This window comes from Geotrypetes seraphini, chromosome 15, assembly GCF_902459505.1.
Source record: "Geotrypetes seraphini chromosome 15, aGeoSer1.1, whole genome shotgun sequence".
Taxonomy (NCBI): domain Eukaryota; kingdom Metazoa; phylum Chordata; class Amphibia; order Gymnophiona; family Dermophiidae; genus Geotrypetes; species Geotrypetes seraphini.
The window spans coordinates 2,619,952-2,647,091 of NC_047098.1; the positions used below are offsets into that span (position 1 = coordinate 2,619,952).

The following is a 27,140-nucleotide window of genomic DNA, read 5'->3' on the forward strand; positions in this document are numbered from 1 at the left end:
TTCTGTTTGCATATCTGTTATTCAGAAAACACATGAGGTTTTGAGTGAAAACGTTTCAATTGAAAAAAGGTTTTCCCAGCTGTCTGTGCATATCAATTCTTTTCTTTCTTTTTTCTATTTCTGTTGTAACTTTCTCTGTTTTACTTGTATTTCTTCTTTTCTCTCCTCTTCTCACTGTAACCTGTGTCTCCCTCGGAGCTTCTAGTACATTCTAAGCACTTCTGATTTGAATCCTTCTCACATCTTTTCATCATTCCCATTCTTCCTTCTACCATACTTTCTCCAGTCTCTCTCCTGCTGCTCATTCTTCCTGCCTGCCGTCTCTAACAGAACACCGCAGTGCTAAAAGTAACATTAGAGCTAGGGGACATCTTGCATATTAAGAGAGGTTTAAGGCATTTAAAACTAACTCTGACCACTTTTGGAGCCTTTGTTTCAGATTATTCAAATAATTATGCCTTCTACCTGCACAAAATAAAAAATTGGTAATGAATGTTTTGGGAGTTTAATGACCCAATACGTTTATCATAATACAGACAGATATGTGGTTTTTACCTATTCTCAGGAAAAAAGACAATCTTTAATCTAGTAATTGAGTCAGCTGAGCTGAATTGAAAATTTTAATGTCGTTTTACTTTGGACTGGCCCATTTTTCATAGCCCCCTGAAGCCATACAGCTGTGACGACTGCGGGAAAAGCTATCGACTCATCAGCCTTTTGAACCTGCATAAAAAGAGGCACACGGAAGATGCCAAGTACGGCTGCAAAGACTGCGGCAAACTATTCACCACCTCCGGCAACCTGAAGCGCCATCAGCTGGTACACAGTGGAGAGAAGCCCTACCAGTGTGATTACTGCGGCCGCTCGTTTTCTGATCCCACCTCCAAGATGCGTCACCTGGAAACTCACGACACAGACAAGGAGCATAAGTGCTCTCATTGTGATAAAAAGTTCAATCAGGTGAGAGAGAGCATCGAAGGGATACATTTATCAGCTCTTTTTTTTCTCCTTCTGCTATAATAATGATTTCTTTCATTTTCACATAAGCTAAGATATTCCATTAAACGTAATCTAAAACTATCATGATCATCAACATCTTTTGTCTTGTGCCACTGAGAAATTACCTCTGATCTCCATTGACAAGGTTTATATTGTTCCTTTAACACTAGAACTTTCTCTGGCACTACCACATTCAAAGTGTCAACCAAACTCGTTCCATTCTTTCACCATTTCATCTAATTGTACATGGGACAACCATTCTCTTTCTGCTGAGATGGCTGACAAATGAAGCCTGACAGAAATTGTTTTGGGTAGTGAAGAGGTTCGTGACCTTGAGCTTATGCCCAAAGAGAAAAAACATTTCCGTATTTGCCCAACAATGGAATTCCACAATCTTACCCTTGCACAACAAAAGGTCATTGCATTGGTATCCATGTATTTAAGACAATGTTCAAAGACCAGGGGACATTATGAAATTACAAAGTAAGACATTTAAAAAAATAGAACACTTTTTTACTCAGTTAAACTTTGGAACTTATTGCCAGAACATATGGTAAAAGCAGTTACTGAAGCTTTTTTTAAAAAAAGATTAGGACAGTTCCTGGAGGAAAAGTCCATATAAATGATTAAGGGTAGACCTGGGGAAAGCTACTGCTTATCCCTGGGATTGGTAGCATGGAATCTTAATATTTTGGGGGGGGATTCTGCCAGATATTTGTGACCTGGATTGGCCACTGTTAGAAACAGGAAACGGGGCTTGATGGACCTTTTGGTCTGATCTCTTCTGTTCTTGCAATGTGTGTATTTGTTTCTCAATCTTAGTGATAGAACAACAGAACACCAGAGTCCAGTTTTCTGCATTATATGAAACAGATGCTTTGAATGTTATTTTCTCCAATCCCCTCCCCCCAACCCAGTGCAAAATAAGCTGTGGAATCTGTTTTGGGAGGATCTAGTCAAGGTGACTAACATAACAGGGTTCAAAAAGGGTTGGAAAAGTTCCTAAATGAGCTGTCAGGACCGGTCACTGGGCTCGATGGACATTGGATGGCTTTTCTAAAGTTATGTTCATACTTTTCTTGAGCTTTGCCTTTCGTCACTGCAGTAAATCAGAAGCAGCATTTGAAAAGCAGTGACAAGTGACGTTCTCCTTTTGTCTCTCTAGGTTGGAAACTTAAAAGCGCACTTGAAGATTCACATTGCAGATGGACCCCTAAAGTGCAGGGAGTGTGGGAAGCAGTTCACCACCTCAGGTATTTCTGGGGTTTGCAGGTGGTGTGCGGGAGGGGTTGACTGGAGCAAGCTGTATTATACTGAGAAGTATTTGTGGAGGTGCCTCTTTCTGCAGTGGAGAACCCTCAAGATGCCATTTGAATGCTCGGCTGCCTATTTGTATTCTTTGATTGATGTAATGCATGTCTATTAAGAGGTTTCATTTGTACTCTGCTGACAATTATCATATTTCTCTTGCATGATAAGAACATAAAAATCGCCACTGCTGAGTCAGACCAGTGGTCCATCATGCCAGCAGTCCGCTCACGCAGCGGCCCTCTGGTCTAAGACCAGCACCCTAACTGAGACTAGCCCTACCAGCGCACGTTCCTGTTCAGCAGGAACTTGTCTAACTTTGTCTTGAATCCTTGGAGGGTGTTTTCCCCTATAACAGCCTCTGGGTGAAGAAGAACTTCCTTACGTTTGTACGGAATCTATCCCCTTTCAACTTTAGAGAGTGCCCTCTCGTTCTCTCTACCTTGGAGAGGGTGAACAACCTGTCCTTATCTATTAAGTCTATCCCCTTCAGTACCTTGAATGTTTCAATCATGTCCCCACTCAATCTCCTCTGTTCGAGGGAGAAGAGGCCCAGTTTCTCTAATCTTTCGCTGTACGGCAGCTCCTCCAACCCCTTAACCATCTTAGTTGCTCTTCTCTGGACCATTTCGAGTAGTACTGTGTCCTTCTTCATATATGGAGACCAGTGCTGTACGCAGTACTCCAGGTGAGGGAGTACCATGGTCCGGTACAGCGGTATGATAACGTTCTCTGATCTGTTCATGATCTTCTTCTTTATTATTCCTAGCATTCTGTTTGCCCTTTTTGCTGCCACCGTACATTGTGTGGACGGCTTCATCAACTTGTCGATCAGAACTCCCAAGTCCCTTTCCTGGGAGGTCTCTCCCAAGTACCGCCCCGGACATCCTATATTCGTGCATGAGATTTTTGTTACCGATATGCATCACTTTACACTTATCCACGTTGAACCTCATCTGCCATGGTGATGCCCATTCCTCGAGCTTGATTATGTCACGTTGCAGATCTTCGCAATCCCCCTGCGTCTTTACTACTCTGAATAACTTCGTATCATCCACAAATTTAATCACCTCGCTCATCGTACCTATGTCCAGATCATTTATAAAGATGTTAAAGAGCACGGGTCCAAGCACCGAGCCCTGCGGCACCCCACTGGTGACGCTCTTCCAGTCTGAGTATTGTCCATTTACCCCCCACTCTCTGTTTCCTATGCTCCAGACAGTTTTTAATCCACGTGAGTATTTCACCCTCAGTTCCATGGCTTGCAATTTTCCGAAATAGTCGTTCATGTGGAACCTTGTCAAACGCCTTCTGAAAATCCAGATATACAATGTCGACCGTATCGCCCTTGTCTATCTGTCTGTTTACTCCCTCAAAGAAGTGCAGCAAGTTCGTCAAACACGATCTGCCTTTGCTAATAGGCTGTTTTCGTGTGTGTATCATGTTACTCCTGTTAGCATTCAATTTGCCTGTCTCCAAATTTACAAGATTAATTGTATTTTTGCTTTTCTTTGGTCATTTTACTATTTTTATGTTCTTAATTAAATTGTAAGTTTTATGTTAAACTATAGTTCTGTACACCTTGGGTGAATCTCTTCATAAAAGCTGTTTATAAATCCCAATAAATAAATAAAAATTGCTCATGTGTAGATTGCAACGTTAACGGCTGGATATTTAGGATAAATATATTTATTTATAGGGTGTTGTCTTTGTACACAGTTCAGTACATTGTAAATCACATGGTGACAAGATTCCTTCTGGCAAATTGATATCAAAATAAACATTCCCCTCAAAGGCCAAGAGAGTTAGGAGCAAGGAAAGTTCCTGAAGAATATTTTATTGAAAGCATTAATGGTTAGAAAAGAGACTCATTTCAGCTGTGGTCACTGCCCACTCGAAAGCTCACCAGAGGTACTGATCCATTCGAGTCTCTTTCCACACAATCTAGAGGGCTCTCTTGGTCTTGACCCAGACTTTCCAAGGACCCATGCGTCTGCCCCTGCGAGAAAACACCAGCCAACAGGGACAAAAATAGGAAATGGGGGGAAAAGACTCTGGAGACTTTTTGTCTAGGCCTAGAGTAGACGGCAGCCAAAGCTAGTTTCTTCGGTTTCAACCAAATCTGAATTTTCAGACAACTGAAACTGGGCCAGCCCCCACTCCCTCCCCGTTGCAGATCATTCTTGCTTATGCCAGCTCCAATCCCAAAATGGCTTGCAAGACTGCTGCTGGAAGTCACAGCGGCTGCTTTGACTGCAATGATGGCATGTGGAAGAGCGACTGGGGATCACTCCTGTCCCTACACAAGCCATTAGACCACAAGGATAATACAATCGGCGGGGGGAAGTGGGGGCTCAAGATAGGTCCGGGGAGGGGGTTGAATTTGAGCTGCTTTGATTCTGGGGGAAGGGGAGGAGAGAGGTGAATCACAGAGCACAGGGATCAAAAGTTTTGGTTTCAACTTAAAATATATTAGCATTTTCAGCTGAGTCCGAAAGAAGGCTGAATGTAGACTTTGGGCCCATTTCAGCGCCAAAACTAAAATTCAGTTGGCCTCTAATCTAGAGTCTTCCTTAATTTTTTAACAAATGAAGAGGTAGTTTGCAGGAATGATCTGTTTAATGCTGTAGGAAGGAGATTGGGATAAAACGTACACTTAGCCAAAGTGAGGAAAAGGACGTGGGAAGAATGGACCTTATCAAAGTTCTTTAGAACTAATGGGATTTGTGTTTTACACGCAGGTAACCTCAAGAGGCACTTACGGATCCATAGTGGGGAGAAGCCTTATGTGTGTGTCCATTGCCAAAGGCAGTTTGCAGATCCTGGGGCTTTGCAGCGTCATATCCGTATCCACACAGGTAATGAGCGATCACTTTTAGTAATCAGCTAAAGCAGGGTCTGTGCTGAGATTAAGTGCCCAATACTGAAATCATTGCATCAGTTCGCTCCTGGGTGCCAGCAATGTTACTCCCTCAATGAGCTCCTCTTGGCCTTTAACATCACCCTCCATAATATGTCTGCTCTCTTCAGAAAACAAGAGAACCAAATCTAAGGCTTGTCCACTCTTCCTTTTTCTTAAAATATGGAACTATTCACTCTATTTTTAGTATAAAAGCACAGCAGATGTTCCCTGATCTTATAGGACTCTCAGATCAGTTCAAGTATGAGCCTAGGTGAGCTGGTTCCACATGGGGAGAACATGGTCAGTATTCGGAAGTGCCACGACAACACTTCGCTTGTCATCCTTGCTGTAATTTACCAGAGAATAAGAAGAGAAATCCCTGGCAAAATTGGAGGACTCTGCAGAACTCTGGGATCAGTGGTTCCCAACCCTGTCCTGGAAGACCACCAGGCCAGTCGGGTTTTCAGGACAGCCCTAAGATCTGCATTTAATGGAGGTGCCAGACATTCAAATCTGCTCCATGCATTTTCACTAGGGCTATCCTGAAAACCCGACTGGCCTGGTGGTCCTCCAGGACAGGGTTGGGAACCAAAGCTGTAGATCATCTGTCTATACTGTGAGTTGTACATTTTTGAAAACCTTCATTTCTATATTGTTTTCACCAGGCCAGTTCAGAAAAGTGGGTTATGTCCCCCCCTCCAGCAGATGGAGATAGAGAAAAATTCTGAGACCTGAATGCCTACCCTATAAGACTGAAGACGGATGCTCCATAGCTTCTTGTCAGTATTTCTCCATCTCCAGGGTCCAGCCCTTCCCACACATTTGCTGGATCAGGCTAAACCAAAAAGGGGGGTTCCAGGCAGGTACACTGAGTTTGTGCTTCTCTTGCACCAGGCATATATGCTCCAGCGGTATTCTTTCCGAAACTGCATACTCACCCTAGAGAAGCAGCACTCCATACCTTGGACTGCAAGCCCGCTTTAGCATAATACCTGGACTGTACCAAACCCAGCTCTTACTGGTTTTGATCCCAACAGACTCGGAACTGTTACAAAGCATACAATTTCAGTTTGGTTGGTGGATTGTATCTCCTTCACGTATGCTCAGCCTGGGCTGACGCTTCACGGCCTGTGTAACAGCTCACAACTTGCGGCTTCAGTAGCTCACTTTGGCTGTTGAACACATCTGCAAAGAAGCTATATGATCCTCAATACATACATTCACCTCCCATTCCTATCTCAAACAAAACTCCAGAAGAGACAGTCAATTTGAACAAGCAGTTCTGCAAAATCTTTTCACTTCCTGAGAGCCAACTTTTCCTTTAGCCCTTTTTAATTATACCTGATTGTAAAAACCGCTTAGTTAACCTTGATAGGCGGTATATAAAATCCTAATAAACTTGAAACTTCTGCCGTCATATTCTATGTTTCTATTAGGATAAAACTTGTACTGTAGAATAACCAGGGTAAATTATAACCAGTAAACTGTATATTAGTATTAGACCCTAAATATGTGTCTAGTTAGAAAAAACTTGTATTGGAAACAGGTCCTGAAATTATGGCTAATTAGTGTAAATTGTAACCTGGTAACTATATATTATGTATGTTAAACCTGTGGGGCCAACGGGATAGAAATCGAAATAAATAAAGGCACCTACATGCACACGATGCGGGCACTTCCTCAAAGATTTCAAGGGACAGAATATGGCAGCGTCCGCACCAGGTTCTGTGGATGACAGAACCTTTGTTTTCTCCTGTCCCAGAGGGCTTACAATCTGTTTGTACCTCAGGCAGTGGCGAGTTAAGCCATCTGCCCAAGTTCACAAGGATTTAAACCTTGGTGCTCAGCATGCTGCTCTAACCGTTCTCTTTAGGGCTGCAGCTGCACATTTACTGTATTGCTTGGGCCGAAGCAGTTCTCCTCTCTCACTGACCTACTCCTCTCTTGACCTTCACAGGAGAAAAGCCCTGCCTGTGTCTTATCTGTGGGAAAGCCTTCACGCAGGCAAGCTCCCTGATCGCTCATGTACGGCAGCACACAGGGGAGAAGCCTTATGTGTGTGAGCGCTGTGGGAAAAGGTAAGAAGCCCAGTAGCCTCTGGGCAAGACCTTGGAGATGTCCATACACCCTTCTCACAAACTAGGCAGGAGTCATATATTATACATGCCTGGGTAAAATTGGTGCCTTCCCACCTTATTTACCTAGAGAGACTTTCACGTTGCTCTTTTTTAGTCTTTTCAATTCAGTGGAAATTGAAAAGAATTAATGGGGTCAAGAATATCGGGGGTAAAATAGCTTTGACAATTTAATGGAATGGGAAAAACCAGTAAAAAGACACATCTAATTAGAAAATGGGATATAAACTGAGATTTTTTTTGGCCCAAAAATGGGGGTCTTGGTTTATATTCAGGCCAGCACCCACGCACCCCCCCCCCCTCCTGGACTTGTTGCAGGCCTCTGTTGCAGGCCTCCACCAGACTCTGCATCCTCTTCCCCCTTCCTGCCATGCCTATTGTACCTCTTCTCTGTCGATATCCTGCTCGGCGCTGAGCGGCTGCGGTGAGTATCGCAAGAGCTTTTCAGGAAGCTGCTCAGCGCCAAGCAGAAGCACAGGACGCGCGCTCCTGCTCGGTACAGCTGAACTGCCAGAATTCACAGCAGCAGGGTAGGAGCGCAGAAAGCTCATTCCTGCCCACTACACCTCTAGACCACCAGGGATTCAAGGTCATACGTAAAGTTCGGTGACATGCAGGATATCGGCAGAGAGGAGGTACAATGGACAGGGCAGAGAGGGGAAGACAGGGTGCAGAGTCTGGGGAGGGAGGGAGGACAGGGTGGAGAGCCAGGGAGGGAGGGGGCACTGGGTGAATATTTAGCTGCCTGTCTATATTCGAGTTAACCATTTTTCCTCCTTTTTGGGGGGAAAATGGGTGTTTTGACTTATATTCAAGTATATATGGTAAGTGAATGGGGGTTCTAGAGAAATAAGGCCCCTCCCCCTAACATGGCCCAATGTATTGCTGTGTTAGAAAGAGTTTTAGCTTCTGTAGCATAGAAAATGGAACATAATGGGATGGAACTTGCATGTGGGGGAAAAACCAGTAAAAGGACAATTATTTACAATAGATTTGCTGGAGTGAGTGGTAGACCACATTTATTTTATGTTTTAAACAGTGGTCTCAAACTCGCAATCCGCCAGGTATTATTTTGAGACTCTCGTTATTATAAAGAATGATTCTTTATGGAAAACTTGTGCCTTAAGGCCCTGATTCTTCAACGTGCATCCCAATTGTAGGCAGCTGTAGGCGTCATACAGCTGTCTAATCAGCCAATCAGGAGGCACGTTTTCTAAAAAAAATGCTCCCCAGATAGGCCGCCTATATTGAAGGCGCCTCTGGGAACCTAGGGAGGCTCACCTAAGGCTAGGCAGTAGCCTTAGGCAAACCTATGCGGCCCTAAGCGTCTCCCTAGTAGAGCGAGAGACACTTACTATGTAGGCCAGCAAAATGCTGGCCTACATGGTAAGTAGACGCGGCCGCTATACTTAATCGCATCAAGGGATCTCCCTGCCGTGATTAGTATAAAGGCCGTGGCTTGGCAGCCATTCTCCCCTCTCCCCCCCCCCCCCAACGATCACGGCAGGAGAGGGCCCAACACCTCCTGCCCACAGAACTCACGATCGCCGGCAGGAAAGTGCTCAACCCTTCCTGACAGTAGGCCCCACCCCCCTGAAGATCGCCGGCAGGAGGGTACCCAACCCCTCCTGTTGGACCCCCCCCCTAACGACTCCCCCATCAAACCCCCCCCCTCCGCCGGACACTTAAGGCACAAGTTTTCCATAAAGAATCCTTCTTTATAATAGCGAGGGCCTCAAAATAGTTGGTCCAAAATATTGTCTCTTTCAGTTGATACTTTGATAGTTTTTCACTTTCTGCATGCTTTCAGCTGTATATAGCTGACATGATCAGAAGCTCTTAGTTTATAAATCTTTCCTTAATTGCTTCTGATAATTTCAGATAGTCCACATTTTGGATTTGTAGGTACTTACCTCATGCAAAGTTGTCATTTCTTTAATAAGACATTAACTATTTTTTTTCTGCGGCCCTCCAAGTACCTACAAATCCAAAATGTGGCCCTGCAAAGGGTTTGAGTTTGAGACCACTGGTTTAAAACAATTTTTATTGATGACAACAATAGAGCAAAACAGAAAATTAGACATTGCCCACAAAAAACGCTAAACAGTGTCAGAAAATTGCTGAATTCAGGTCATCACATTTCCATGATAACAGAATTAAGTATCCCCCTCCCTCCTTAACTGAACCTTTTTATGTGAAAACAATTTTTATAAACAACCAAAAAGCTAATATCCAAAACTAACCGGGTAAGCAGGATACGTACCTGGTCCTACTGAACAGAATGGTTTTCCCCAAAAGAAAAGAATTATCCACCCCCTTCCCCACCCAACCTTAGCCTCCCCTCACCCTAAAGAAAGCACAGAGACAGGAAAACCACCCCACCACAGCTCATACAGGGGGGTTCAGAACTGATTTAAAGTTTGGCTACGCAGTTGAGGTGATATCGTATTTAAGATAAGGATCCCCGAATGTTTATTTTTAAACGACTTGTCTCTGCCCACCATTCACCATTAAGTAATTGCTGTTTTAATGTATTTGTCTGTTATAAATGATGTATGTCTGTTGGAATCCACCTAGAAATGTTGATAGAGCGGAATATAAAATCTTTAAATAAATAAATTCCCTAGTCCCTAACTCTGGCCCTGAGCTGCAGAGAGAGGGAGAAGGATTGGAGAAGTATAACCATTGAAAAGGGGCCTTTTTTGCCTTCATAGGTTTGTTCAGTCCAGCCAGCTGGCAAATCACATCCGCCACCATGACAACATTCGACCGCACAAGTGTAATGTGTGTAACAAGGCATTCGTCAATGTGGGGGACCTCTCCAAACACATCATCATCCATACCGGTGAGTCTCTCCAGGGCAAGAATGGGTCACGAGAAGGGCAAATCTACAGGACAGTCTGTTCAGGTTTCTTAGCATACGGTCGCTTGTGGTAGTGCAATTGACTGGCAGCAGGCAAGCTTCACTGGAGAAATTGCATGACTAACACATGCAGATGTGGCTGAAAATTGAAAAGAAACACCTGTAGGGGTTTATTGTACCCGAGACCTTTGAGCTGCTTTTCTAAAGGAAGCATGCTTGCACAATTTTCCTTTAAAACTTGAGAAAGTAGATCCTTTGTACCTGCTTTAAGTCCGATGCAAGTGAAGGTACGGAGGGAATTTCAAACGGAAGTATCCTGTGCACACTTTCTTTCACCAACCAGTGTCTTTATCCCTTGTGTGAAGTGGAAGACAAGGCAATTTTCAAAGTTTCAGGAAATTTAGTTTCCCTGTGGAACTGCAGGTAATTCAAGTCCATTGTCAACAAAATCTCCCCAGAGCAATTCCTTTTGAAAATCCTGCTGCCAGTGGAGTTTGAACCAGGTGCAAAGTGCACTATTTTGTGTATCTTTGGTTTTGGGCGCTTATCACTTATTTTATTTAGTTTCATAGTTCTCAGACATACAGTTTCAGAATTGCATACTTAATCCAGTGGAGGGAGGTTTCAGTTTCAGGAGCGTAACGGATGGTGCAAGAGAGGGTCTGATTGCAGGGGGGGAAGGGATGAGTGGGGAGAGAATGGGGGGAAGAGTAAGTGTTCTGCTAGATTCACATTTAACATGACTTTAAGGGATACATTAACATTTCAGATGACATGTTGTAAATGGGTATGTGTGAGGTTAGTACCGAACGGTGTTTTGCATTGCGTGTCCTGGTCCCTTCCTGAAGTTTAGCAATGACTCAAGGGAGTGGATTGATTGTGCTGTTTGGTTCCATAATTCGGGAAAGAAATATGAGTATGAGCTTCTGCTGGCTAGGTGGGGCTGTCGGGCATTTTTCTTCTTGTGATCTTAGTGGGGAATTAGGTGCACTGAGTTTGTAAATTTTCAAGAACTAATGAAGATCGTGCTGAGTTAGGGAATGACATGAGGACAAATTTGTCTCTGTCCCCGCAGGATCTCAATATCCCTATCTCGTCCCTGTCCCATTCCTGCAAGCTTTGCCTTAACTGCACAAGCCTCGAACACTTATGGCTTGTGCAGATGAGGACAGTGACAGAGCTTGCGGGTTAGAGAGATCCTGCGGGAACAGAGAAAATTTATCCCCATGTCATTCTCTAATGGAAGGCTTTCAGAGAATGGCTGGTGTTACAGGAAGATCTGTTAGCAACCACTAGTGACTTTTCGCTGAGCTGTTACTCCCTTTCTCTGAGCCAGTACTAGACCCAGGTCATTCCTGCTCCTGAATTAATACAAACTCAATATCCCAGCATGGTTTCAGAGTCATGACTCAAAACTTTTGAGTTGTACTGACACAGTATGACAGCATGATATTAGGGGGCGTGCCACTTCCTATGACAGCATGTTTTAGGGTACTGACCCAGTGTTTCAGCACTGAAAGTGGCACAGTATATAGCTGCAGTGTGTAATCCAACCCATGCATTTCCAGCACATCTATTATTGGTCAAATTTCCAATGTGAGTTCCACCATCTGAGGCTTTCTAAAACTCTCCAGTATAAATCTGGTATAGAGCGAAAATGTTTGTGACTTGGAGATAGAGCTAGGATGCAACTCTAACCTCCCAGGACCTCCCTGTACCTTAGCCAAATATCCAGATGAAGTCATAAAAATCCACTTTCTCCACTCCTTAAGATGATCCAGGCTAGAACTGAATTCTGACCACACCATGTGGGCTGGGACAAGCTGGGCTTTGCACTTTTGATTTCTGGGATTCAGTGATCTTGGGAGCGCTTTTTGGGTTCTCTGTTGTGCCTATTAGTATGCCATGATGCACAACACCTAGTGCTGAAAAAATGTCCATACCCCAAATTTTCAAAAGGAATGTTTGCAAGCTTATGAATACAGGCATGGAGTCCTGCCAAAATGTTCAAAATTCCTGCTATATGTGGCATGTATGATATATATTACATTACATTACATTAGAGATTTCTATTCCGCCTGTGCCTTGCGGTTCTAAGGTGAAAACTGGACATTTCCAGGGAGTTTACATATCATATACATAACAATTTTACATAACAATAGCAATACATACAAATTAGGAAGATTATTACATAACGTTGAGGGACGGAATATTCTGGTTACAGATGGAGGTTATTTACATAGTGATAAGGGAAGCAATATTCTGAGCCCAGGTGGAGGTTGTATTTTTAGGTTTCTGAGTATGATTTTGGGGAAGGTTTGAAGAATTTGGCTAGGGGATACTATAGGGGTGGTGTTTATGAAGGGGTATGCGTGTGCGTGTAGGTTAGAATGATGGAAGGTGTTTTTTGAATAGAAGAATTTTGATTTCTTTTCGGAAAAGTTTGATGTCTGTTGTCTGTATATGTGCGTGTGTGATGAACGGAGAATGCATATAAGTGTGTGTACAGTGGGGACATATCTTTGTATTTTCACAAAGCAGGGACGTGTGTTATCTGTGTATGGTAGGATGCATGCCTTGATGTATTTTCATGATGGAAACAGAGGAAGGAATGTGCTTGTGAATTTGAAAGGTAACAGTTATCCTCTTGTTTTAAGCAGGGGAGAAACCCTTCTTGTGTGACAAATGTGGTCGTGGCTTTAATCGAGTAGATAACCTGCGTTCCCATGTGAAAACTGTACACCAGGGCAAGGCTGGTATGAAGATCCTGGACCAAGAGGAAGAGGAGGAAGAGGACGATGAAGTCAACATTGTTACTGTTGCTCCAGATGACATGGTCACGTTAGCCACAGAAGCATTAGCTGCAACAGCAGTCACACAGCTCACTGGTGAGTAGAGGGGGGGGGGAGAAATAGCCCTTGGAGAGCTGATAAGTGTGATTACTTCTAAAGGACCCTAGGTTGATGGATAATGCTCAACAGTTTCTGTTGGGTGGGGGTACTTCTTATCATATATTGTTTGCATGCGGGATTTGGTTTGGAAAAGGGTTCAGGATGTCGTCAGCATTTAGATTATAAAATTGTTCTTTTAAGGTCGGTGACATTGCCTCATTTGTTGCAAAAGAGTGAGGCCAGGCTGTTTGATGTGTTTGTGGGTCTAGAAGTTCAGCACATCTTGTCTGAGTGCAGAGAAGAGTTCTGTATTTTTTCTGAATTCTTGATGATCTGGGGTTTGCCTTATGCGTAATACAAAGAAGTGGCTGGGTTCAACAGTTTAACAAAGTTTGGGTTTTGTTATTCATAATCTTTTGTAATGGATTCTCATTTTGTGTGATGTGGGCTGGAGGGGTGATTTCTGTACTAGTTAAACAAAGCTGAAGAACTTGGCTATTAATCCATGAGAAAAGAAATACGAAGAAAGCATAGTCCATGAGGCATTAAGAGCTTCTGCCATGAGGACTGGCGCCCACAGACTTGCTGGGCTATTGGTTGCTCGCTGGTTTGCCATAGGGTGTAGAGAATGCCTATGGAAATAAGGTGCAGAAGACTGCAGAGTGATACCTTGATGAGCTTCTCGAGGCACATGTCTGGCCCAGCATCATTACGTTGGGGTCTCGGGAAGGAGCACAGGAAACTGCAGAGCCTGTGGCAGCCATTTTACCTCTCCACTTGGGCAACCAGGGTCAATTTGCTGGATCAGGCTGAGCCAAAAAAGGGGGGTTCCAGGCAGGTACATTGAAGGGGGAAAGTTCTCCCCTTAGTTCGTGCTTCTCTTGCACCAGGCATATATGCTCCAGCAGAGACAGCCGGTACAGCCAGAGATTGCCTCCCCCTCCGTATAGCCCCCACCTAAGAGGTACCAAGTGGGAGGAGGGCCTGGAGGAGCAAAGTCTGCTTCCCCTGTATAGTCTGAGGGGGAGGGGTCAGGCTGCTCTGAAGGTCCTTCGTTAAGAGAATCTATGGAGGAAGAGTAGCTGCCCTCAGAGCAGGGAGACGATTCAAAGGTACTCAGGCTGTTCCGGAAGGAAGAGCTTAGTGCCTTAATCTCTGAAGCCTTGACTGTCCTTTCCATTGAGCAGTCTAAAAGTTGCTTCTTGTCTTCTTGTCGCTTATGAGGGGCAACCAAGGGCCACCCAAAATCTTTCCTATGCATCCTGAGATCCAAGAGATTGTTTCAGGGAAGTGGGTGTCCCCAAATACAGTTCTCAAAGTAGGCAGCTATGGCTTGCCTATAATGCCTGGTTCCAGAAGAGAAAGAGAAATTGAGGTTTAGTGACAGCCGGGCTGCGAGAAATCCCCTTGCGCAACATCTTTCCATTCCTCCTTCCCATCCCTCTGTCTCTGCGGTATAGCTTGTATCCCAGTAGCACAGTGTCTTGACGCTTTCCTCGTTCCACCATGATTCTGTGATGCCGATGATGTCAAGGTTATCTTTTTGTGCCATAGCTTCCAATTCCCCCATCTTATTCCTTAGGCTCCTTTTTTCCATTTTTCTACTTCCATCTCAAATCTATCTTTCTAACTCTTCTCCTTCCCTTAACATAAGAACATAAGCAATGCCTCCACTGGGTCAGACCTGAGGTCCATCGCGCCCAGCAGCCCGCTCACGTGGCGGCCCAACAGGTCTAGGACCTGTGCACTAATCCTCTATCATACCCTTCTATCCCCTTTTCCAGCAGGAAATTGTCCAATCCTTTCTTAAACCCCAGTACCGTACTCTGCCCGATTACGTCCTCTGGAAGCGCATTCCAGGTGTCCACCACATGTTGGGTAAAGAAGAACTTCCTAGCATTCGTTTTGAATCTGTCCCCTTTCAAGTTTTCTGAATACCCTCTTGTTCTTTTATTTTTTGAAAGTTTGAAGAATCTGTCCCTCTCTACGATCCCTTCATGATCTTGTAAGTCTCTATCATATCCCCTCTAAGTCTCCTCTTCTCCAGTTTCTCCAATCTCTCAGCGTATGAAAGGTTTTCCATCCCTTTTATCAGACATGTCGCTCTCCTCTGAACCCTCTCAAGTAACGCCATGTCCTTCTTAAGGTACGGCGACCAATACTGGACGCAGTTCTCCAGATGCGGACGCACCATCGCCCAATACAACGGCAGGATAACTTCTTTCATTCTGGTAGTAATACCCTTCTTGATTATACCTAGCATTCTATTCGCTCTCTTAGCGGCCGCTGCGCACTGTGCCGTCGGCTTCATTGTCATGTCCACCATTACCCCCAAGTCCCTTTCTTGGGTACTCTCATTCAATAACATCCCTCCCATCGTATAGTTGTACCTCAGATTTCTGCTTCACACATGCAATACTTTACATTTCTCAACGTTGAACTTCATCTGCCATCTCGTCGCCCATTCCCCTAGTTTGTTCAAGTCCCTTTGCAATTTTTCGCAATCCTCCTTAGTCTAAGCTCCACTAAATAGTTTGGTGTCGTCCGCAAATTTTATTATCTCACACTTCGTCCCTGTTTCTAGATCATTTATGAATATATTAAATAGCAGCGGCCCGAGCACCAAGCCCTGCGGAACACCACTTGTGACCCTCCTCCAGTCCGAGTAGTGGCCCTTCACCCTTACCCTCTGTTTCCTATCCACCAACCAGTTTCTGATCCATCTATGTACGTCTCTGTCCATCCCATGCTTCTTCAGTTTCCGGAGTAGACATTCATGAGGCACCTTGTCAAAGGCTTTTTGGAAATCTAGGTATATGATGTCTATGAGGTCTCCTCTGTCCATCCGTTTGTTAATTCTTGCTCTTCCCTCTTCTGCTTCCTTCCATCCATGTTCCCAGTCTCTAACCCTTCCCTCCATCCACGTGCCCCCGTACTTCTTCTTTCTGCCCCTTTCTTCCCCGCCCCGCCCAGTTCCACAAATGTTTACCCAAATCGGTTCTGAAGCCCCCCTCACCAAGAAAACTACAAAGAGGTCGCTAATGCGGGAGTGATTCTGTTGCACTGCTGGCAGCCTCCTCTGCACCGTTCCTTTACTGTGGTCTGCACAAGCGGAAACAGGAAGTTGCTTCAGAGGTGAGTGGACCGCGGCAAAAGAAAAGGACAGCGGAAGGCACTAGTAGCACTGTAGAATTGAAGAACGGTGGCTTAGGTACTCCTATCCTCCATTACCCCCTCCCCCTACCCCAGATCCGATATCACACGTATGGTCCCGATGCTCTGGAAGCTGACGCTCTGTGCTGGACTGAAGGGCCTTGAGCATCTGCATCTGCATGATCTGCATGCGCAAGGCTTACTGGACTCCTTTCGAGAATCCTGGAAAGAGTGAGAGCCATTAGGCCTGGAGCATGCACAGACGTTCAAGGCCCTTCATCCCAGCACAGAATGCTGGCGCGTGGGCTTCCAAAACATTAAGACTGTAAGTGCGATGTTGGTCTGGGGCAGGGGGGAATGGGTAGTGGAGAATAGGAGTGCCGGTCATTGGGGGGGAGATAGCAATGTCAGACATTGGGGGGATAACAGTGCTGGTCTTTGGAGGGGGGTGGATAGCAGTACTGGACATCGGGAAGGGGTGGAAAATAGCAGCATTGGTCATCAGGTGGGGAAAAAAGCACCATCATCGAAAGGAGGCTCATGTATCAACCGAGACCGCCATTTCTGGGCCCAAACATTGCGGTTTATATTTGAGTATATATAGTATGTTTTAGTTGCACTCCGGCTAAATATAAGCCGAATACTGTAAATAAAGCAGTTGTAATTGAGATAAAGGGGGATAAAATGAGTCACTCAAGATCTTGAGTAGCCTCACTGGGAAAAACAGACTTTGATCCCTGGTTTCCTGGTTCTCAATCTGCTGCCACTCCACTTATTTATTTCTGTAAAATATTTATAGACCGCCACTAGGCGATGTACATTAAGAACACCAAAAACAAGGGAAATGTACCAGTGCTCGAGTCAGATGGGATGCTGTGGGAGACAGACTGTGCCTGATACAGAGCAAGACACACTGACAGACAGCTAACCTGTGCACGTGTGTCTCGTGTTTTTTTGCAGTGGTGCCTGTGGCGGCAGCCGTGACGGCAGACGAGACAGAAGCACTTAAGGCAGAGATCACGAAAGCAGTGAAGGAGGTACAGGAAGCAGGTGAGGAGAGAGCAATGGCAGCAGAGGAAGAGTTCTTGGGATGAGCTGGCGAGAATAGTCCTTCCTGGGGGTTTAGCTAAGAAATCACGGTAGTTTTGTGATCTGTCCCTTGCGTTGCACCCTCAGCCAGTCTGGACCATTCAATGCTTTCTCTCCTGGTTGTTGAAACACAAATGCTCTTGATCAGCTGCAGAAGAATTTAGCCTAAAAGTAAAATTAGGAGCTCTCAGCATTTTCTGTTGACCTAACCAATGTCAGCAAAGGCCTGATCTTGGGCATGTCATAGAAACATGATGGCGGATAAAGGCCAAATGGCCCATCCGCAGTAACCATTATAAGAACATAAGAATTGCTGCTGCATCGTGCCCAGCAGTCCGCTCATGCGGCGGCCCCCAGGTCAAAGACCAGTGCTCTAAATGAGTCCAGTCTCACCTGCGTACGTTCCAGTTTAGCAGGAACTTGTCCAACTTTGTCTTGAATCCCTGGAGGGTGTTTTCCCCTATAACAGACTCTGGGAGAGTGTTCCAGTTTTCTACCACTCTCTGGGTGAAGAAGAACTTCCTTACGTTTGTACAGAATCTATCCCCTTTCAACTTTAGAGAGTGCCCTCTCGTTCTCCCTACCTTGGAGAGGCTGAACAACCTGTCCTTATCTACTAAGTCTATTCCCTTCAGTATTTTGAATGTTTCGATCATGTCCCCTCTCAGTCTCCTCTTTTCAAGGGAGAAGAGGCCCAATTTAGCCTTACCCATCTAGCCCAGTATCCTGTCTTCACAGAGGCCAATCCAAGTCGCAAGTACCTGGCAAAAACCCAAAGAGCAGCAACATTCCATGTTACTGATTCAGTCCAAGCATTGGTTTTTCCTCAACAGCAGATTATGGACTTTTCCTCCAGGAACTTGTCCAAACCTTTTTTAAAACCAGCTACATTAACCACTCTTACCACAACCTCTGGCAATGCATTGAAAACATATTTCCTCCTATTGGTTTAAAAAGTATTACTCTGTAACTTCATCGAGTGTCCCCTAGTCTTTGTAAATCTTGATGCCGTAAAAAAAAATCGACTTCTGAAAGACTTATCTCTTTTTTCACCTCTCTCTAGATCCCAACACTCAGATCCTTTACGCATGTGATTCCTGTGGGCAGAAGTTTTTGGATGCCAACAGCCTGGCTCAACATGTTCGCATCCATACGGCACAGGCTCTAGTCATGTTCCAGGCTGACACGGACTTCTACCAGCAGTATGGTGCCGCCACTACCACCTGGCAAGCAGAGCAAGTCATCCAGTCTGGAGAACTACTCTTTCGAGCCCGAGAGGCTGTGGAAGCTGTGGATGTGCAGGCCACTGCCCCAGAGGCTACACAGGCCGTGGACTCCCAACCCACCCCCACAGAATGACATTCAAGAGCAACACAGACTGCTAATCATGAAAGTGTCGCTTACGGAGAATTCAGCAGAGACTGAGACATCTTTCTCACTCTCCTTGCAAACGCACACAGGAAGAGGAGACCTCACTCCCTGGAGCTTCTAAACTTTAAGGATCTTTAAGATCCTTTTATTTAAGGTGAACAAGTGTAAAATACCTTCCTGCAATAAGAAACTGGCATCTGTTTGGTGAAATCTAGATAAAATAAAATTGTATTATTTTCTAAATGCTGTTTAAAACAGGCTTGAATATGGTCCAGCAAGATGCCGAATGTGAGTGTACCGGCAACTTCCTCTGCAGTTTCTCTTGGGATTACGCATGGTTTACTGTTGTGACATGGGAAAGGAGTGTGACATGATGTGTAATTCCTCTTATAATGTGGGGGACTGGTACCCTGGAAACACCTAGGTGAGGGTGGGGAACTTCATTATTTCAAAATAAATCGGGCATATTCATCGCTAAGAATGTCAGGGATCCACAATGGAGAATGAGTAGGTGTTTAACACGTCTGCTGTATGGAGCATTAGACTACATCAGTAAGAGGAGATAAAAGCTTTGGGGTTAGGAAGGAGCCCCCAAAGTGTTTAGGATTACCAGTGAGCAAACTGGCCAGCTATGCCTACAGGAGAGAGTTGAGAACATAGTAACATAGTAGATGACGGCAGATAAAGACCCGAATGGTCCATCCAGTCTGCCCAACCTGAAGAACTCCCTAAAGTAACTCAGAAGATGGTGTTTTCTGTTTTAGAAGCATTTATCCTGCTTGGGTTGCTTATATGACAGTCTGTTTATATAGCTTGTGATTCTGAAGTAACGAATTGTGCTTTGGCATCCTTAAGTGAACTGTAAAATCTGGCATTAAGCCTACAACACTGGCCAGAGGCACTTAAGGGGCAAAAGGGAAGATTTTCAGGGCTACCTCTGGATTAGTTCAGTTTAATCAGCAGTAAGGAACCAAAGGCCACTCAGTTGTACTGTTTCCTGCTCATTATAGTGTAGGTTAGTGTATACATTGCTTTAGCACATTTCCAAAACACATTCCTCCCTAATAAGAGAGCTAAATACCAAAACATTTACTGTCTTCCACACAACACACTGAGGACGAGATGTGAGTGGAAAATAGTTCTTCTATATAAAGAGGAGGGTATCGGTAAATGACATTCAACTTCTCTTATAAATTGTAGAACAAGCATTAAATGAATAGTCAGCGACCATCCACTTTGTGGCAGATAAGATTGTTTTCTATTTAGCATTTATTTTTTGAGTGCATGTTGCAGTGAGATTGGAGCAGTTTTGGCTTTTTTGACAGATCACAAGAGACAGTATGATTTAGTGACATAGTAGATGACGGCAGATAAAGACCCGAATGGTCCATCTAGTCTGCCCAACCTGATTCAATCTAAAAATTTGTTGGGGTTTTTTTTTCCTTCTTCTTAGCTATTTCTGAGCAAGAATCCAAAGTTCTGCCTGGTACCATTCTTAGGTTCCAACTACTGAAGTCTTCATCAAAGCTCACTCCTCGAGGGCTGCAATCCAGGCAGGTTTTCAGGATTTCCCCAATGAATATGCATGAGATGTATTTGCATGCACTGCTTTCATTGTGTGCATATCGGCCTCTCCAGCTCCTTCCGATTGTTAATCCCCAAATGCATTACTCTGCATTGAATTTTAGTTGCCAGATATTCATTTAATGTTTGTTATAGAATTTATAAGAGGAGTTGAATGATGTGATACTACATTGACAAGTATAGCCTTTTGGCTTCAGTTTGTCATTCTAACATATAGTGCTGGTGAGCATGTATTTCACTGATAGCTCTTCTTTTATATGTTAAAAAAGAAATTGTTTTCTCTAGCATCCCTCCAGACCGACACAGACGGATGGGTTTACGCTTCTCTGCCAGCTTGTGGAGACTGAGAACACAAGCATTCTAGCTGTGCAGGCCTCCATAGGATTAATTTCTTCTCAGTCTCCAGCAGGTGGAGATGGTAAGCCTGTGCAGTCTTATTCCCTTTTGGTTCTTTTGTTAGGGTCTGTTGGAGAGGATAGGCAGGGACCTTTTCTGACCCTTGGTCCTGTTAAACTGAGTCCCTCTCCCCATATCCCCAGTTTTTATTTAGTGGTTTCCCAGCTGTATGTGAGCAAAGACTTCAGCTTGGAGAGCCTGTGGGATCTGTTCCTTTTAGAATTAAAGTTAAAAAAAACAACAAACCTGAGGCAGAGCCATTGAGCGGCATAATAATAATAATAAAAAAGTCTAAGTATATCTTTGCGACTACTAAACACAGAAGATGTTCTCATTTAAATTTTGGTTTTCTATCTGTTAAAAAGTTGCAAACTTAAATACCATCAGCACCTTTTGTCATACTGGGGGCATTATGGGGTAAGGCTATGGAATATTTGATCATATCTTCCAATCCAGGATTGGAATATTTGATCATATCTTCCAATCCAGGATTGGAAGATATGATGGAAGGGCATAATAAAAAAACCAACAAAAACATCTAAGTCCCCTTTTAGCCTAAGGCCCTAAACGTTGAAAGTAGCAGGGAAAATGTCCATTATCAAAAAAAATGTCCAAAAGGAGGTTTCTTTTGATAATGGCCTGCCTCTACGTTCAGCTGTTTAAACAGCTAGACCACCACTATGTCTACACTTACCACATATAATGAACCAAAAAAAAAGCCAAGATCCCAAACTAAACTAAACTAAACCTTAAGTTTATATACTGCATCATCTCCACGGATGTTGTGGAGCTCGGCACAGTTTACAAGAACTTAAAATATAGGAAGAGAAGGAAAAAAAAGGTTTACATGAACTTATATATAGAAGAGAATAGTAAGGGGGGATAGAATTACATTTTAGTGAAAAGCCAGGTTTTCAGTCGCTTGCGGAATAATTGGAGGGAGCCCAGGTTCCGCAGCGGGGTAGTAAGGTCATTCCAAAGACCTGTGATTCTGAAGAGAAGGGATTTTCCCACTTTGCCTGCATAGTGAATACCGTGTAGAGAGGGGAAGGATAATTTATACCTTTGGGCGGGTCTGGTAGAGTCAGTACTTGAGGAGTTTATAAGATAGTGGGATTAAGGGAGGAAGGATGCCGTGAATGATCTTAAAAGCCAGGCAGGAGCATTTGAAATGGATTCTGGAAATCACTGGGAGCCAGTGAAGTTTGGCTAGGAGTGGGGAGACATGGTCAGACTTGCGTTTTGCAAAGATCAACTTGGCTGTAGTATTCTGGATTAGCTGGAGTCTTTGAAGACTTTTTTTTGATAGGCTTAAGTAGATAGCATTGCAGTAGTCTAATTTGGAGAGGATGATGGATTGGACAAGGACGGCGAAATGTTGTTGGCGAAAATAGGATCTTACTTTCCTCAGCATGTGGAGGCTGAAAAAGCATGATTTAGCCAAGGAGTTGAGGTGGTCATTGAGGGAGAGAGAAGAATCGATAATGATGCCAAGGACCTTGCTTGAGAACTCAAGCTACAGTGCAGCAACTGAGGGTAGTACGAAGAGGATGGGCAGGTGTTCTAATTTTGGGCCGAGCCAGAGTAATTTTGTTTTTGATTCATTCAATTTCATCTGTACCGAGAAGGACCAGGAATGGAGTCTCATTATGCAAGCTGTAATGTTCTCGTGGAGGTTGGTGAGGTTCTGGTCTGTCTCAAGGAGGACAAGGATGTCATCAGCCTATGTGTAGATTGTTTCAAGGGGGAATAATTGGAGGAGTTTCAGGGAGGACATATAGATGTTAAAGAGAATAGGGGATAGGGGTGATTCCTGAGGGACACCGCAAGATGGTGTCTAAGGAACGGACATGGTGCCATTTGTGTTGACAGTGTAGGAGCAAGAGCATAGGAAGTTTGAGAACCACTTTAGGACGGTGGATTCAATTCCTATCTCGGAAAGTTGATAAAGTAGTATATCGTGGTGGACATCGAAAGCTGCAGAGAGATCGGATTGTAATAGGACAGCAAATTTGTTACGAGAATGTAGTTGTTGCACCTTAGAAATTAAGGAAACTAGGAGGGATTCGGTGCTGAAGCTGGGTCTGAAGACATATTGGTAGGGATGGAGGATGGAGAATCTCTCTAGGTAAGAAGAGAGCTGGGTGGCGACTATGGCCTCTAGCAGTTTAGTTAGGAGAGGGATATTTGCTATGGGACAATAGTTAGATGGTAAGGAAGGGTTGAGATTGGCTTTTTTCAGAAGAGGGGACAAGGCAATGTGTCCCATTTCTGTGGAGAACAGGCCCGATAGTAAAGCAGAATTTATAAGCCTGGTAAGGGAGGAGATGGCCTGCACGGGAATGTTTTCGTAAAGGTAGGAAGGGAAAGGATCCAGGATGCAATTGCAGGATTTCAGTTTGAGACAGAGTTTAGAGATCTGGGATTCAAAGTTCAAAGGCAGTCCAGGATCTATCAGCAGGGATAGGGTTGGAGTCGGGAGGCAGAGAATTGTAAGAGACTGCTGGGGGAAAGAATTCCGTAAGGTAGTAATCTTTTCATTGAAAAATTTAGCTAGGTCATTTGCGGATGGGGGGGAAAGGTAGAGTCGTTTTTTGAGGTTAGGTTGCGCCAGATGTTAAACAGTGTACTATTTTGGTTTTTTGATCTGGTGATTTTATCTCCATAGAAATTCTTCCTTGCTTTTTTTAGTACTGTGTTATAGAACTTGATGTCTCTCCAGGATTGTCTGTCTGAAGGGGATTTCGATTTTTTCCATTTACGTTCCAGGTCTCAACAATTCCGCTTTAATTCCCTGTGGTATAGAAGATACCAGGGAGCCTTGCGGGAGTGGGGGATAGGTTTAGTAGACAAAGGGTCAAGAGCACGGTAGGTAGACCCAGAAAGGGTTACCCAATTACGCCAGTTGGAATCTGGGTCGGCATGTTTAGGAAAAGGGGGGAGTTGGTTTAGAAATTGGGTCCAGAACAGTTCACTCGTGATTTTTTTGCAATAGGTCAGGGGTGTCAAAGTCCCTCCTCGAGGGCCGTAATCCAGTCGGGTTTTCAGGATTTCCCCAATGAATATGCATTGAAAGCAGTGCATGCACATAGATCTTATGCATATTCATTGGGGAAATCCTGAAAACCCGACTGGATTCCGGCCCTCGAGGACCGACTTTGACACCTGTGCAATAGGTGATAGAGTTTGTGGGTCGGGGTAGAGTGCCAAGATGAGACATGAAAATGGGAAGGCAGAAAGAGCCTAGAAGGTGATCAGACCAGAGGACATGTTCCCAACGGGCTTCTTCGGCAGAAGTTTTGTGCTCGGTCAGGTCAAGGAAGCTGATTATGTCTAGTGTATGCCCCTTATTGTGGGTAGGGGTGGGCAAAGGAGCGGTGAAGCCTAGGGAGGTAAGGAAGTCTTTGAATTCAATTGCATCCTTACTGGTGTTATCGTCTAGATCAGGGGTCTCAAAGTCCCTCCTTGAGGGCCGTAATCCAGTTGGGTTTTCAGGATTTCCCCAATGAATATGCATGAGATCTATGTGCATGCACTGCTGTCAATGCATATTCATTGGGGAAATCCTGAAAACCTGACTGGATTGCGGCCCTCAAGGAGGGACTTTGAGATCCCTGGTCTAGATGGAGATTAATATCTCCAATGATTAGTAGTCTCTGGAATTTTAGGAAGGCCTTTGTTATGGTCTCGAGAACGAGTTCAGAGGATTGGTGGGCGATAAAGTAACAGGATACCTAATGGGTAGGGATGAAGTTCATCGTTGACTGAAGCTAACATGAATTCTAAAGAGGTATGGCTGCCCTTTTCAAGGAGCTGGACATCGAAGAATGATTTGTAAAGCAGAGCCAGGCCTCCTCCTTTCCGGTTGATTCTAGGTGAGAAGAGGCCATAGTAGCCAGGGGGACAGCATTTTGTGTGAATAAATCATCTTTTTCAATCCATGATTCTGTGATGCACAAGAAACCTGGATCGAAGTCTCCGAGTGGGTCTTTTAGTATTTGGGTCTTATTGTGGACTGATCTGGCGTTACAGTAGAGTGTTGGGACTGGGTTGAGAGAGTCGGAGGTAAGGTTGGGTAGGTTGGCTGGAGGAACAGGCTTTAAAGAGGTGTGATTGACTCCTCAGTGTTTTTTGAAAGAGTGTGTTCTAGTGCGTACTAGTGCAGGGATTCTGAGACCAGGGCAGACGTTGTTGGAGTTTGTGGAGTCGGGAAGGTAGGGGGGGGGGGGGGGGGGGAGGTTTTTGGCAGTGGGAAGTGTTGGTGAAAGAGCAGAGAAGGAGAAGCCAGGAAGATGGCTTCATTGTGGGATCAAGAACTAATGAGAGGGGTTGGGGCAGAGCTTGCCAGGCAGGAGGGAGGAGAATTGAGTATAGGTAAGGACTGAGTGAAACGTGAGGATTATGAACTGAAGGAGAATACGCACCTAGTTGTTTCTAGTGAGATACAAACGGGGGTGGAACTTAACAATTGCTAATAGTGAGATACAGACTGAGGTGGAGCTTAGCAATTGTTAATTAGTAAGATAGGAACAGAGGTGGTGCTTAGCTGGGGAATGGTGGTAGATAGTCTGTATATGCGGTAGCAGGCTATACATGCGGTAAACAGTGATGGGCAGTACAGGCTATGCATGTGGTGGCAGGCTAAACATGCAGTAGCTGGCTATACATATAGTAGCAGTAATGGGCGGTACAGGCTATACATGCATAACAGATTGTATATGCGGTGACTGGCTATATATATAGGCTATACATGTGGTTTTACATGCGGTAACAGGCTATAGATGCAGTCTGTGCATGTTTTAACAGGCTATAGGTGTGGTTTATAACAATCTATGACATGCTGTACATGCGGTTTGTACAAGTTAAATAAGCAGGCTATACAAGCTATACAGGTTATATAGGGACAGGGAAAGCTGTGTTGAACCAGCTGATAGAATCCCCAGGAAGAGCAGCAGTTGGGAGAGACGAAAGAAAACAGTTCCCTCAGAACCTGAGGTGCTTTTTCTCAAGTGACTTGGCACTAGAAGACAGCGTTAGAGTGGCCCCTCTTTGCTGTTGTGTTGAAATGCCCAAAGCCAGGTCTTTTAGATGAAGGAGGAGCCAGTCCTTCTTGGATCTAAAAGGAATTAACCAGATGCTATCTTTTTTGATGGAGACCCTAAAGTCTATGATTCTGAAAGTTCAGCCTGGAGAGTTTCTGACTTTTCTCAACCTGTTTTATTGTCATGTCGATATTGTAATTTATGTAAATTGTCATTTCTTGTGGAGCAGCAGCATTTGGTTTGTCTGGTTTAGCTGGCAAACTGTGGGGACAGTATTGGTTACCTGTTCTACTCCTCCTCCAATAGTTGTTTAAAAAAAAAAAAAAAAGGGCACATAATTTCTGAAATTCATGTTCTACCAGTTGAGAGTTTAGGTAAGGTGTCTGCTTGGCTATTCGTCAGACTGGTTCTAAGGAGGACTGTACGACCCACTTATGCTACTGCTAGAATTCCTGTGTGCTCAGTCTCTACCTGCAAGCAGAGAAGCATAAACGCATCTGACTGTGCTGGTCTGGAGGGACTAAAAGAAAGAAAATTGGCAGATAAGACCTAATTTCTCCTCCTTTTTAAAATTTGCATTTATGACATTTATACATGCAAAAAAAAGCACATTTTTGAAAAACATTCAGGCACTAACATTATTCAACAATCTCCACACTCTCTTGGAGAAATTATACTAACTCTAATTTTGAAGGATGCTTCTCAAAATATTGATGATCCAGCAAACTATCATCCAATAACTAGTATTCCTCTCTGCTAAAATCATGGAAAGTATTGTTGCAGAACAACTGTCCTCATATCTGGAAACTCCAAGTATTTTCAACAACACAATTGACTTTTAGGAAGGGCTTTAGTACAGAAAACCTTAGTGGTGTTGCAATTTGATTTAAGCTCAGACTTTGATCAAGTAGCTCATGGGAAGCTAATGTAGTTGCTGATTTGATTGGAATCTCAAGGCTGTTTTTTTAACATTTTCAGGCTTGTACAGTTAAGGCAGAGCTTATAGGAATGGGGCAGGGACAAAACTCAGAGGGACAGGATGGGGAAATTTAGTTCCTGCAGGGTCAGTGCAAAATTTGTCCCCTTGTCATTCTCTACTGTGGGGTCCCTTTCACCAAGTCTTTTTAACTTAGTGATGGCCACCTGCATAAGAAAGAAATTGGTTATTTTACTTATGTGGATTATATTACCATCCTGATCCCCTTCATTTTTTTCTGATGGTACAAAAAAAGTGGAAACTCGCTGGACAAAGTGTACAACCCTCAATGGAGACTGCCCCAACTTTGTTGGTTGGGCTGAGAACTTTTCAGCGGGCCCTCGTATCTAGTAGAGCAGACATGTCCAACTTCAAACAGGTTGTGCTCTACTTTTTCCTGCCAAAAGTGTCAGTGATCTACCACCATGAAA

The 27,140-nt window shown here is 44.2% G+C and overlaps 1 protein-coding gene across 9 annotated transcripts in view; it reads left to right on the top strand.

Annotated features, from left to right (window-relative positions):
- Positions 1-18,954, top strand: part of ZBTB17 (zinc finger and BTB domain containing 17) — a 52,637-nt gene extending 33,683 nt beyond the window's left edge. For 8 of the 9 annotated variants that reach the window (XM_033922726.1, XM_033922730.1, XM_033922729.1 and 5 more), the window contains 8 exons: positions 660-960; positions 2,165-2,252; positions 5,049-5,165; positions 7,167-7,287; positions 10,059-10,189; positions 12,865-13,095; positions 17,212-17,301; positions 18,404-18,954. In XM_033922726.1, the coding sequence (XP_033778617.1) occupies positions 660-960; positions 2,165-2,252; positions 5,049-5,165; positions 7,167-7,287; positions 10,059-10,189; positions 12,865-13,095; positions 17,212-17,301; positions 18,404-18,699 (1,375 nt within the window). In that variant the 3' untranslated portion in view covers positions 18,700-18,954. The remainder of the gene's footprint in view (positions 1-659; positions 961-2,164; positions 2,253-5,048; positions 5,166-7,166; positions 7,288-10,058; positions 10,190-12,864; positions 13,096-17,211; positions 17,302-18,403) is intronic. The other variant, XM_033922733.1, reaches the window with a different exon arrangement.
- The last annotated feature ends 8,186 nt before the right edge of the window (positions 18,955-27,140 follow it).